The sequence below is a fragment of the Liolophura sinensis genome, chromosome 5 (genome assembly GCF_032854445.1).
Source record: "Liolophura sinensis isolate JHLJ2023 chromosome 5, CUHK_Ljap_v2, whole genome shotgun sequence".
NCBI lineage: Eukaryota > Metazoa > Mollusca > Polyplacophora > Chitonida > Chitonidae > Liolophura > Liolophura sinensis.
Window position 1 is genome coordinate 12039545 of NC_088299.1, and position 13368 is coordinate 12052912.

Sequence of the window (13368 nt, forward strand, 5' to 3'; positions counted from 1 at the left end):
TCAAGCATTTACCTGAGATATGATAAGAAGGATTGGTGTACAGGTTTGGCTTAGGACACTGACCTGCTAACCTGGACATGAGTGGTGTACACGCCATTACATCAGACTACCTTGATAGTCTTGGTCTATCCACATGGTAACCTACATATGTAAATGTGGTCCATGCAATCCTGACTTTTTTATCTTGTGCATGTTGGGCGTCTCCGTGACGTTTTGATTAGCAGGCTAGGACAGTGCAGTAATCCAGGAGCCTCACACCAATGCGATTGCTGTGAGTCCAAGTCTCATGCTGGCTTCCTGAGTGTTCCATTTATGTAAAGTCAACCTATTTGTGGGAGGACATCTTATGGTAAGTTCACAATGCCAGTCTTCGCCTGTCACTCCCGTAACACCCAGCAGATTTATAGTATTTAGCCTAATGAGTTAGGCATCAAGTTGGGTGCCCACCTCTTCTTCCAGTTTCCTCAGTAGTATTGTCAGGTACTTGCAAAGCAGATCCCAGCACAAAAGTGCACTGGTTTCCTCCGCCCATAAATCTGAACGGCATTGTATTGGGAGAAAAATCTTGATAAACTCATGAAACACCAATCAAATAAACAAAATGGTCTGCGCCAAAGCGATATAATGAGGCAAGAGAATAAACATTGCAACCCTGGAAGAGCTATCCTCCAAGGAGACACCGTCATGATATAATCGAAATAATACTGAAAGTTACGTTAAATCCCAACAGCGAACACAAAGTCTCCGAAGACGCATATTATCCTTCAAAGCTCAACTCTAATTATTTTTCTGTCTCTGTTGCGTTCCTGTCATTTTGTATGAAACTAGTCGGTGGTTACTCTGGATGGAGTATTTTTGTGTCCTGTCACTTAGATTCGATCAAATTCATACTCTGTAGGCCTACGTTTCCCTCACTAAACCCACTGTGAAGATACTTTCATTTTCCCTTAATAATGTCTGTCTCACGGTCCATATTCAGGAAACTTTTAAATTTATCATATCTTATATCTTACCCTATAACATATAAGACCTGGTACTAATATTGGCCCTAACATATAATACGTTAATCCCAGATAAGTCGAAATCTGTGTCGAAATTTGATATGAGTTAATCCAGAAGGTTATTACATTTATTAGCGTCTAGATTTTTCTGTGTTAAGGATGAATTTATTTTGTTATTTATGTCGTGTTGAACGACGTACTCATGAACCTGTAAAGTCTTAGTGTCAACCTAACCAGCGAAAGCTCGGGTCTGAGACCCCATTGGCCAGGTGCAGATCGTCTGCGACAAGTGTTTTACAAGGCTTTATCCCAGTAGGTGAGAAAGTGCCGTCGCAATGAAGACGAGGACAAAAACAAAGATAAAACAGATGATGACTTTAAAGGCCTTTATTTTTGCCACCCTTATCCCAGCACAAAAGTGTCAGTAGCCTATATCTGACTATGTAGATCTGACGCAAATTTTTTCATTCCCGCAATGATTTCCACAGCAACTGGCTCTATCCAACTGGCCGGAAGTATAAAGCCGTATCGCCCAGTATCCGGAAGTTCCACGGTGTAAGACCATTTGATGCCAGCAACCCCCTTAGCCCAGTCGTCTGATCCACCTGCCGCTGGATCTGAAAATTGTCAAAAGGGTAAATACTAGGCCTAGCATATAACCGGTGTGAGTCATCCTCAGGGCAATTTTTTACAATAAGGTTTGCTTCTCGCAAATCTTAACAAATTTTCTAGCTCGTACTGAGCTTTACATACCTCCGTCGGTAAATTCCATCCTTTAACCCGGTTACCGTCATAAGCAACATTTTAAACTTGTAGGGCCTTCAACACCAGTTAAGTTCTGTATTTTAGACAACTTCTGGTATGTAAAAATACATTTTCAGAAGCACATAAAGGTCTTAAGATGAAACTTTCGATGTCTATGTCAAAATTAATCAAACTTCACAAAAACTGTTAAGTGCATGCCCCAAAAGACTGGATGAATCAGTCGGAATCAAGCAAAGTGTGCAACTTGAAGAATGCCAAACTTGAATGGGGATATGCCTTAAGTGAAGAAATTTAGTGCAACCCTAATTTTAACGACATTGTTCTTAGGGATATGTCAGATATCAGGTGAGGGGGCTCCATGTATATCGCTTGACCGGGCACTGTTTGATTTCCTCAAACTCAGCCATACGTGTATAGTGGTAAAAGTGCAACGTAATGCATCAATCCAACAACTGAATAAATAAAAAGAAAACGAGGAAACGATACGATGATTTACCCATGTGCCATTTCTATTTGAGACAAGTCGCTCATGAGAAAGGTTTATGTATACTGGTTCATGTATACCATTAATGTGTTAAGACATATCATAAACATCTTGTGCTGGTGATTTTTAAATGTTTACAACAATTACAATAGGATTGTTGTACAACTAAATTCATGCTCAGTTCTGACACAAATGGAAATAAATCTAAACACCACTATTTAATATGGAGAACGTTACTAAGTCACCAGGCCACTCCTCACGGCAAGATGTACCACCCGATGTGCCTTATAAATCTAAATCTAATAAGGCACACGTTGAGCAATATCTCAAATCTTTACAAAGAAATCTCTGTCTTGTGTGACAAACCAGCTATCATCAATGGAATATACTATAATGTGGCAAGACTTATTCCATGAGGGTATAGTAAAACTAGAGCGTTCAGAGAGTGAACTTAAATCTAGTCTCGAGCACACGGACTCTGACCTTGCCGACCTAAAGAAAACAGTTAATGGATCGCTGAAACCTACAGTAAAAGCCCTTACAGATTCGCTGAAATTAGTGCAGCAAGAACATGCTGCCCTTAAATCAAACTTGTTGACCTAGAGAGGTACAGCAGAGGATATAACCTCCGGTTTGGAGCTGGAAGTAAAACGATAGGGGAAAATCCTTTAGATATAGTGAATATCATCGTGCAAAACAATCTAAAGATCCCTGATGTGCAAAACCCTGTTGAAAGATAGCCCGATATATGTTATCGAGGACCTAACTATAGCGGATAAACTGGTAAAAGACACATGTAAGCCCTTCATGCAAAAATGCTTTAGGGAAGGCAAAAGGGTGAAATTTTCCTGTGGTAAGGTGTATGTCAACGGTCAAGAGGTGAAGGATGGGGACATGAACCTGCGAGTTGTGCTCGTTTTGGAAGCTCCGTGTTGCTCTGTGCGTTTCCAGTTCTTTGTGTTGTGCGTTTTGAATCTGTCATTGAACACAGAGCGTACTTGTTTGTGTACTGTATGCGTGACCTACCTATTCTGTGTAACAGTGTGTGAAATCGCTTTATCTGTTCCTGACAGTATTCTGTTGTGCTCTTTGCAAACTCGAGTGCGTGCATCTACTTTTGTTGGAAGTCATGGAAAACATATACTGTGATCCCTATATCACCAGTTACATAACCGTGTGTGTTCCCTTTTCAATGTCGTCCTCGTGATTTTGCTGCTTTGACATGACATCGTATGCAGATTTCTCAGAGCCAGATTCTACTGAATATCGTCTCCCATGTTTTGTCTATGCGATATTCCAATAAGTTAACTGCCCTGACTTGTGAAATTATCTTGCTGAGACTAGTACACACACATATACATGTTGGTATGTTTGGTTTTCGTCTCACTCGGGTAATGAATAGCCTATAGCCCCGTTTGCGTCTATTTCTAATAATTATTGCAAATCATATCTATTGCCGCTAAATTAGATATACCTGTTTCTCCGTCTCAGTCAGCCTCTTCTTACAAACAATGCCGCAGCATTTACTGTTTAGCTCTTTAAATGACTTTTCCTTGTCTGCTCTTTTTTTGTCTTTTTTTTCTTTTCTATTTTTGTCATTTAACGTGCCTGTTCGTGGTGTTATTTACCTCAACACATAAACCTGCCTGGGCTTACTTACTATACAAACTGTCTTGTACCCGTAATGGATAATATCATAAATACCGAGCCTACTCCACTCCCGAACCCTCTTTCCATCCTTCCTTTCCACAATTAATCTTCTCTTCCCACATTCCCCTCCAATAACCAACCTCTGCTCTCACATGATGTCAACCTTGATTTCATCGACAACATGTGCTTTAACCGCATTGACCTCAATGAAAATGATCACTGTAAATCATCTACGGAAGACAATTATTACGAAATATCACATTGGAGTAAAATAGCCGATCGCCAATCTAGTTATTTCACGCAAACTATCTCAACTATCTCAGCCTTTTATGACAGCAAACGCCTATTCTCTGTCTCTCACTTTAACATACGTGGCAAGAGGAAACATTTTGATGAAACCGTCGGATTCCTGCAGAATCTTAATTTTAACTTCACTGTGCTGGGGTTCACGGAAAGTTGGCTAACAGAATGAAATGAATCCCAGTATGAAATCCCCAGTTATACAATGTTCTCAGAGTCAAAATAAGAAAGGAGGAGGTGTTGTCTTATACGTTAGCAATATCGTTTCGTGGTGTATCATATAAAACGACCTGTGATAAAGCTTTTCGCGATGAATATGAATCACTGTATTTCGAAATTAAATCTGAAGGTGACAGCTACATCCTGGGCAACGTATAGAGATCCGTAATCTCGTAATATAGGGATATTTAACGAGCGTCTTAGTTTAACGCTCAGAAACATTCTGCCTACCCAAAAATGTGTTATAATGGGCGATTTTAATATCGATCTTTTTCACACTGATAAACATGTTGCCTCCAAGGAATTCTTGGAAACCATGAAATGTAATTATATTTCCCCTCTAATAACTAAACCAACTAGAGTGACAACCAGCTCAGCAACCTTGATCGACAATATTTTCCTAAACTTTCACGATTCTGACATCACTCCAGGTATCCTCTTGACTGATATCTCTGATCATTTACCTGTGTTCAATATTTTTAAAACACCTATTTCTACAAGACAGCCTCAGACTTTTACCTACCGACCTAAATCACCTGCTCAGATAGGTCAGTTCAAGGAAATGATTCAAAACCTTAACTGGGACGAAGTCATAACAAAAACAACCGTTAACAAGGCCCTTGAAATATTTGTAGAAAAGTTTGAAAAACTTATGATGAAGTTTTCCCTGAGCGGACTGTCGACGCTCTCTGTCAAAGAATACGCAAACGATGGATAGGACCATCTCCCCTTATGTCAATTAAGGGAAAAAAACCCCCTGTACCGCGAGCAACTTAAGTTTCCCTCCCCAAACGCTCGAAATAAATATAGGAAGTACAGGAAATATACGAATTTCTTTGTTATATCAACGACATAACTAATGTCACCACTGTACTGAAATATGTATTATTCGCCGACGACACAAGTGTGTGTATCTCATCCAGAAATATAAACGAAGCAGTCACTACCATGTCTGATGAACTCGAAAATAATTCGTAACTGGATGACTTCAAACAGGCTAAACATTAACAAAACCAAATGTATGATCATCCGACCAGATTCCTCTTCTCCCAAGGACATTCCTCGGCTTTCTAAGCAAGGCTCCGTTACAGATTATGTTTCCGAATGTAAATTTTTGGGTATAATGTTTAACAGCAAACTTTCCTGGACACAAGTTACATATGCAAAAAAGTATCTCGCAACATTGGCATAATTAACCATATTAAACAATTTATAAACAAACCAACTCTCTTAATACTTTATAACTCCTTAATTCCCCCTTTTCTGAACTATGCTAGTATTTTATAAGGTAACACTTATGCCTCTCATCTCAGACCCTTGAATCTGTTACAAAAACGCGCAGTGCGTTTAGTAACCCTATCTAATCCCCTCGAGCACACAGACCCTCTCTTCAGATCTCGGTAAAATTCTCTATCCTTCAGTCTCCTTTATTAATCCCTCATAAATGTATATATTACCCCTATGAAATACCCCTGAACTGCCGTAACATGTTTCGAAAACAGTCAGATATACATAATTATCCAACAAGAACACAGTGTCTTAACATATTTAGACCCCTCCACTCTTCCAACCTGTCTCTCTGCTCAATTCGAAATATGATTCCCTGGAGAATGGAACAGGCTACCAATTTCTCTCAAATCTATTGACTCGCTTTCTCTATTTAAGTCCAAAATAAAAGATTTCTTGATGAAACAATTCTGACTTATTTACAAACATATAAATGTCTCATAGCCATGCACCACAGCATTTCCTTTGGCACGTAACACTGCTTTGTGTTTTTCTTAATATGTTTACTCCGTTATTATTTACTTATAATTCACCTACAACCAGCGCTATCTTACATACTTGTACTTCCAGGGATAGATCAAGACCTTTGTGGCTTCATTCCCGCCGTGCTTTATTTTCTGTAAACATGTTTTCTAATTATACTTGTGGTGAATGAATACAATACAATACAATACAATACACTGAGGCTGATCTAGGCATTCGACTGTCACTGGATTTTGTCCTTCAATTTTGTAGCGGTGGCTTCTAAGATGAAAGCATTGCTGACCTAGCTATCGCGGACGTCAGAGAAAGCACCCCGGCTTGAACAGAGCGTTTCAATAATTTTACTGTATTTTTCAAAAGAAAACAGAAAAAAAAACATCCCTAGAATGCGAGAAAGACGAAGGAGCAAAAGTTAAATTCTACAGTTGTAATAAATTCAGAGAAAAAAATTGTATCAGAAGATTTAATTAATTTTAAGCGTTGTCTTGTGAGATGTCGTCTTGTCATTCCCATAAACCTTTTTCATCCCTAACGAATTTTGCACTGACAGGTAAATGTTATTCCGAAACTTCTGTCTAAACTCTAAAATAAACGACAAAAATGTATTTGGGGAGATGAATGCGTTTTGGGCCGAGACGAGTAAGCTGCTGTCTAACATCATTTGTGATTCCTTCGCTGAATAATTACGTGGTGGTCCGTAAATGACACAGACTGTCTTGGCCTTTAACATGGATGATGTGAGATTTAATCAGACTAAGAAAATACATTAGCCCAGTGATATCAAACGATGTATTGGTATGCATTGTAAAGTTTCTAGGACTCTGTATTAAGCTATATATCATATCCTGACGTGTTAAGAGAACAGATAAGCTTCCAAGCGCTCATATCTAATCAGGAGGTAAAATGACCCAAGATAAGAATAAGTCAGGTCTACTCACAAAGAACACATCCGGAGGGCCCCACGGTGTAGCGTGACTTAAGACCGCCAGCAGCAGACCTAATAGCGTCAGAGGCAGCGTTCGCTAGGGCACGCTGTAAATTTACAGTGGATGGCAATTTATTTATTTATTTATTTGATCGGTATTTTACGCAAGAATTTGGTAATTAAGGTCAGAGGAAACGGCTAGGGCCCGGGGAAATCCCCGACCATCCGCAAAATGCTGGAAGACCTTCTCCACGTTCGGCCGGAGAGAAAACCTGATAAGCATTACATATAAACTGTTGAAACATAAACACAAACACCTACGCTTTTAACCTACGGTATTTTGTGCATAAAAAATAGCCAGTGACCAGTACGGTTGGTCACTTTTCACGAAGATGTTTTTTAAAGACTATTTGGTGAATGCAAATGTAACTCTAGTCCTATCTTGGTGATGAATTGGCCACTCTCACAGATTTTCGTCTACTGAGGCAAGGCAGCATTTATAACCCAGGAGGGCGTCCAAATTTTATCGACCTAAAGTAATATTTATAATATAAAATAGACGTTCTGGGTATCGTACTGAGATAAGGTACTGTAACATATATAATGCAGATGGACGCCTGGGTTGTACTGAGACAAGGTAAGATTTAATTAAAACGCAGGTGGACGTCCGGGTTGTACGGAGATAAGGTACAATTTATAATGGAGATGGACGTCTATGGTTGGACTAAGATAAGGTAGCATTTAATTAAAACGCCAGTGGCCATCTGGGTTTTACTGAGATAAGTTATGATGCCTGTGGACATCTGGGTTGTACTGAGATAAGTTAACATTTATAATGCGCAGTGGGGCATCTGAGTTGTACTGAGATAAGTTAACATTTATAATGCACACTGGGACATCTGGGTTATACTGAAATATCTTAACATTTATAACGCGCAGTGGGACATCTGGGTTGTACCGAGATAAGTTAACATTTATCAAATACAATGGGACATCTGGCTTGTAATGAGATAAGTTAACATTTATGATGCCAGTGGGGCATCTGAGTTGTACTGAGATAAGTTAACATTTATCATGCGCAGTGGGACATCTGGGTTGTACTGAGATAAGTTAATATTTATAATGCACAGTGGGACATCTGGGTTGTACTGAGATAAGTTAACATTTATAATGCGCAGTGGGGCCTCTGGGTTGTACTGAGATAAGTTAACATTTATAATGCGCAGTGGGGCATCTGAGTTGTACTGAGATAAGTTAACATTTATGATGCCAGTGGGACATCTGGGTTGTACTGAAATATCTTAACATTTATCAAATACAATGGGACATCTGGCTTGTAATGAGATAAGTTAACATTTATGATGCCAGTGGGGCATCTGAGTTGTACTGAGGTAAGTTAACATTTATGATGCCAGTGGGACATCTGGGTTGTACTGGAATATCTCAACATTTATGATGCGGAGTGGGACATCTGGGTTGTAATGAGATAAGCTAACATTTATAATGCGCAGTGGGACATCTGGGTTGTACTGAGATAAGTTAACATTTATAATGCGCAGTGGGACATCTGGGTTGTACCGAGATAAGTTAACATTTATCAAATACAATGGGACATCTGGCTTGTAATGAGATAAGTTAACATTTATGATGCCAGTGGGGCATCTGAGTTGTACTGAGATAAGTTAACATTTATGATGCCAGTGGGACATCTGGGTTGTACTGGAATATCTCAACATTTATGATGCGCAGTGGGACATCTGGCTTGTACTGAGATAAGTTAACATTTATCATGCCCAGTGGGACATTTGGCTTGTGCTGAGATAAGTTAACATTTATAATGCAGATGCAGATTTGTGTTATACTTTGATAAGTTCACGTTTATAGTACAATGTATTTATTTATTTATTTATTTGATTGGTGTATATTTAACTTATACGACTGCAGCCGGCAATATGGAGGAAACCAGGCAGAGCCCGAGGGAAACCCACGACTATCCGCAGGTTACTGGCAGACCTTCCCACGTACAGCTGGAGAGGAACCTAGCATGAGTTGGACTTGAACTCACAGAGAGAGCATTGGTGAGAGGCTGCTGGGTCATTATGCTGCGCTGGCGCACTCACCAAATGAGCCAAGGAGGCCCTATTATAATACAAGTACGCGCCTGGGGTGCATTGAGATATGTACGTAACGTGTTAGCCTATAATGCAAACGGACCTCTAGATTGTACTGAGATGTGTTTTTATCTATTTCATTTTTCTTTAATCAAGACTTTGTGAGTGGATGAAACCAAAATGCGCCCTGACTACTGATGAAGGTGACGAGTCAATAATGTTGAGAGTTGAGTTAAACATCAAGCAAGAAAGACAATTTCCATCCTTCTGCCATTCGGATAAACTTGCCTATGGTGGCTGATTCAACTAAATCGTCTCTCTCACTACATACAACCGGCTCTGGACCAATGTGGTTACGGTCCAGACTAGAATAAAGCGCCCACTGGCTCAACATCGCCTTTCAATCAGGTAGTGTGTCTTGTACCTGGCTAAGTATTGTGGATTTCTCCATGCTTTATCCGGTTTCCTCTACCTATAAATCAGGCCACAGTCGTAAAAGTGAAATAATCTTTAGCAAAATGTGTTAAACCCTAATCAAATAAATAAATAAATAAATAAAATCTTCCACCCACCAGTTGAGCGTCATCAGTAGGACTTCCCGTCACACAACCCTGGTGTCCCCACGGGTAAATGAAGTACTGGCCGTAGGAATGGAATGTGATGTACGATTTTATAGTGTCCTTGTGTTGGTTGATAAAGTTTCGCATATTGGCTGTTTCCACTTCTGAGAAGGCAGAGGCTCCACGGAATGTGTCACTACAAGGATTTGAACTAGCTCCGGTATCTGCAAGAAAACACAAGGTATTCAAATGTACCTATTCATTATCGCCTTCTTCTCACAAATTTGTAAAGAAAAAACTCACTTATCAGTTGAGATAATGTATTTACAGTTGACTGTAAGGAGCAACAGACTGACGTGACAACTTCGAACTGTTTGACCTGCTTGAAGCTTTTTTTTCTGGATGCCCACTTGTCACAAAAGTAACCAAACTCCAAAGCAACCTCACTCGGCAGGTGTCTGACAAACCACCTTATATAAAGCGACAGTGGAACCAATAGCAGCTGGATTGGAATAGGCGTCTTCGTTGGCCGATAGTCATCTTTTTGTAAGAGCTCATTAGACCTTTTTGTACGAACTCATTAGACAACTAGGCCAACGAGAAAGACAATGTACATGTAGGCCTACATGTAGTTCATAGACAGTTACATTATTTACAACACTGTGTTAAGTGATACAGCATACCTTACATTTTACCTCAAACGCAGTTTAATTTGCGGTACGTAGTACGGTAGCACAGCTATGTGGTTTGTTACATATTTGTTTGATAACGCAAACAAAGGTGTGTGGTTTGTTAACACAAACACAGTTGTGTGGTCTGACCATACAAAAGCAGCTTTGTGATTGGGTAACACAACTACGGTGTGATAACAAACACAGCTTTGTGACTGGATAACACAGGTGTCTGGTTTCATTACACAAAAACAAGTGTGATTGCGCATCACAGATGTATGATTTGATGACATAAACGCTGCTATGTTGTGCGGTAACGCAGCTGTGTTGTTTGTGACACAAACCTTGCTATGTGGTGCGATAGCATAGCTCTGTAGTTTGCAACACAATCGCAGCTGTTTGGAGATTGGGTAACACACTGATGATACTCACGACCCCAGTAATAGTCAAAGTTCCGGTTAGGGTCCGCTCCGTAACAGCCGTTATAATACGATCGGGTCTTCCTCCACATACGAGATCCCTGTCAGTTCAGGAAGATTGGTACAAGTATTACTTTACTGATTCAATAGGGTACAGTAGTCTTTGTGAAGTGACTGGAAGTGCAAAAGTTAAGATTGGATTGGAATGACAACCTTCATTGGTGATAGTAAAATCTGAAGCTGTATACATTGTCAAAAATGTACAAGACAAGAAATGATATAACCCGAGTTATTTAGGAAAATGGTGAAAACAGATCTCGGTATGTGATGTGGTCTATAACTGAATAAATCAATTTTTAATCTAGAATTCTGACAAGGCCATGAATTAGGAACTTTACAGGGTTCGAGTGGCATTAGCGGAAACAGCTGCGTTCTCGGGTTGTAGACTTAACTCGGGCCTGATTGACCAAAATTGATAGCAAGGCGGCGCTTTCAATTTTCTCAATATGTGCAACATCACAAAGACAAATTTATGCTTTTTAAGCTTCCTGTGGGATACTTTATAAATGCATATATATATTTAATCTGGTGTTGTCTTTTCTTTTAAAGTGCAGGCTGGTATGAAATTTTACCCTTGTGGCAATGAAACTTATTTCAATTTAAAAACCACAGGTCACCTTCACAAATTCAATTTCTCGTATCTTTTATTTGGAAATCACGTTTCCTAGGTTATGTATGGGTATACCGACATAAAACCAAGTTACGGTTGTTGAGTAGATATGTGCGCTATCAGAAACTAAATCGTCAATGCGGATCTGTGTTTCACGCTAAGCGTACAGTTTTACTGCCGAAGGGTGATCACGAAAAATGATAGCGTCATAAGAATGGCTTTATTGAGAAGGAATATGATTCATGGCTTTGTGTGTTTCATATGTCAACTTGGCGGGAAATGCTACGTGTAGGCGTATATCACTAGTGTGGAGAGTCGCACAAACTGTCACTTCGCTGTTTAATCTCATAAAGCTGGCCAAAGTCGTGGGCGGGAAATATACTAGAGTACGGCTTAAAACAAGCATAAATAATAAAACTGTTACTCTGAGTGACAAAAGAATGTTAAAATGATGTGACCTAAATATTTCCTGTCACTTCTGTATTAAAAAGGCAAGTGAACGTTTATGAATCTCAAGGTTTTTGCAAAGATTATTATTGATTTTGTCATGAAACTTATCGTGAATTTTTCTTTTGAATTTAAACTTATATGACTCATATAATTCATGTGAACTCGACTAAATGAAAGGATCGTTCATATTTTGTCGTGTATACGGTTATCCCATATTTATTTTGCTGCATGGACCTAACAAACGAAGGAGACCTTTCCAGCAAGTAATGTATGAAAATGATCGAACTAGTCCTTATCGTAAAAATGACGCCCGATGACCATATTTAATGACACGTGTAGGACTACTTACGGATAATCTGCTGTGTTCGTAGCCGTCTGGGTTAGCCACAGGTAGAAAGTACCAATCAAACCAATCGATCATGTAGCTGACAGACGGGTCCGTAGCGATCTGGGAAGAGGAGCGATATTTTACATTTATACATATTAACGCCATATGTTCCTGCCAGAAAAAAGCCCATATAAGACGAGACTATCATCACTCTGGCAGATTTAAATGGGCGATGTTCAAAACAATCCATTATTTAAGATCAGTTAGATATGTAAAAAAAAAATATGCCAAGGTCACAGAAAATGATTATGATTCTTTGCAACAAAACGTTCTCACAAGGAGAATATATAAATGAAACTGCCTTTAGTTTTCCATCTGCCAAGTCCTAATTTCGAGCCCTTCACATAAACTTCCGTACGCATAGCCTTTCATGCTTATTATCGCATAACCGAGAATTATCCAGCAGCCAAGCTGGAAACTAATCATTGGTTTCTATAGGCCGATGCGTAACGTCACTGGTTTCTATAGGCCGATGCGTAACGTCACTGGTTTCTATAGGCCGATGCGTAACGTCACTGGTTTCTATAGGCCAGTGCGTAACGTCAATGATTTCTATGGGCTGATGCGTGACGTAACTGGTTTCTATGGGGTGATGAGTGACATCACTGGTTTGTAGAGTAATACGGGCCATCAGTGTATGGTTTCTATCACTCCCAAGTGTCGTGAAACTGACATAGCAGATCGTTTCACACGTCTGGTTAATGGGCATTTATTGCCAATGGAACTGCATGAAACTGTATCGTTATATCGAATGAGTTAACATCTGGCATTACCGTGTAGAACAGGTTAATGACTGTGGCTGGAGATATCCATTCCCTGGCGTGTATTCCACCGTCAATGAAGATAGCCGGCTTGTTTGGACCGTTACTGATCTGTAACATAGAGACATGTATAGCGAGATGGTTAGAGTTTATCGTCTATCGTCATATATATCACACAGATTGAAATCCGGCCTCTTGTGAATTTAAAGGATGTTATTCTAACT

The 13368-nt window shown here is 39.6% G+C and overlaps 1 protein-coding gene across 2 annotated transcripts in view; it reads right to left on the minus strand.

The window, feature by feature from the left end:
- Positions 1-1392: 1392 nt before the first annotated feature.
- Positions 1393-13368, minus strand: part of LOC135465884 (carboxypeptidase B-like) — a 33718-nt gene continuing 21742 nt past the window's right edge. For both annotated transcript variants that reach the window (XM_064743251.1, XM_064743252.1), the window contains exons 7-12: positions 13157-13255; positions 12345-12443; positions 10889-10976; positions 9798-10009; positions 7128-7221; positions 1393-1618 (exon numbers count right to left, since the gene is read on the minus strand). In XM_064743251.1, coding sequence (XP_064599321.1) covers positions 1431-1618; positions 7128-7221; positions 9798-10009; positions 10889-10976; positions 12345-12443; positions 13157-13255 — 780 coding nt within the window. In that variant the 3' untranslated portion in view covers positions 1393-1430. The remainder of the gene's footprint in view (positions 1619-7127; positions 7222-9797; positions 10010-10888; positions 10977-12344; positions 12444-13156; positions 13256-13368) is intronic.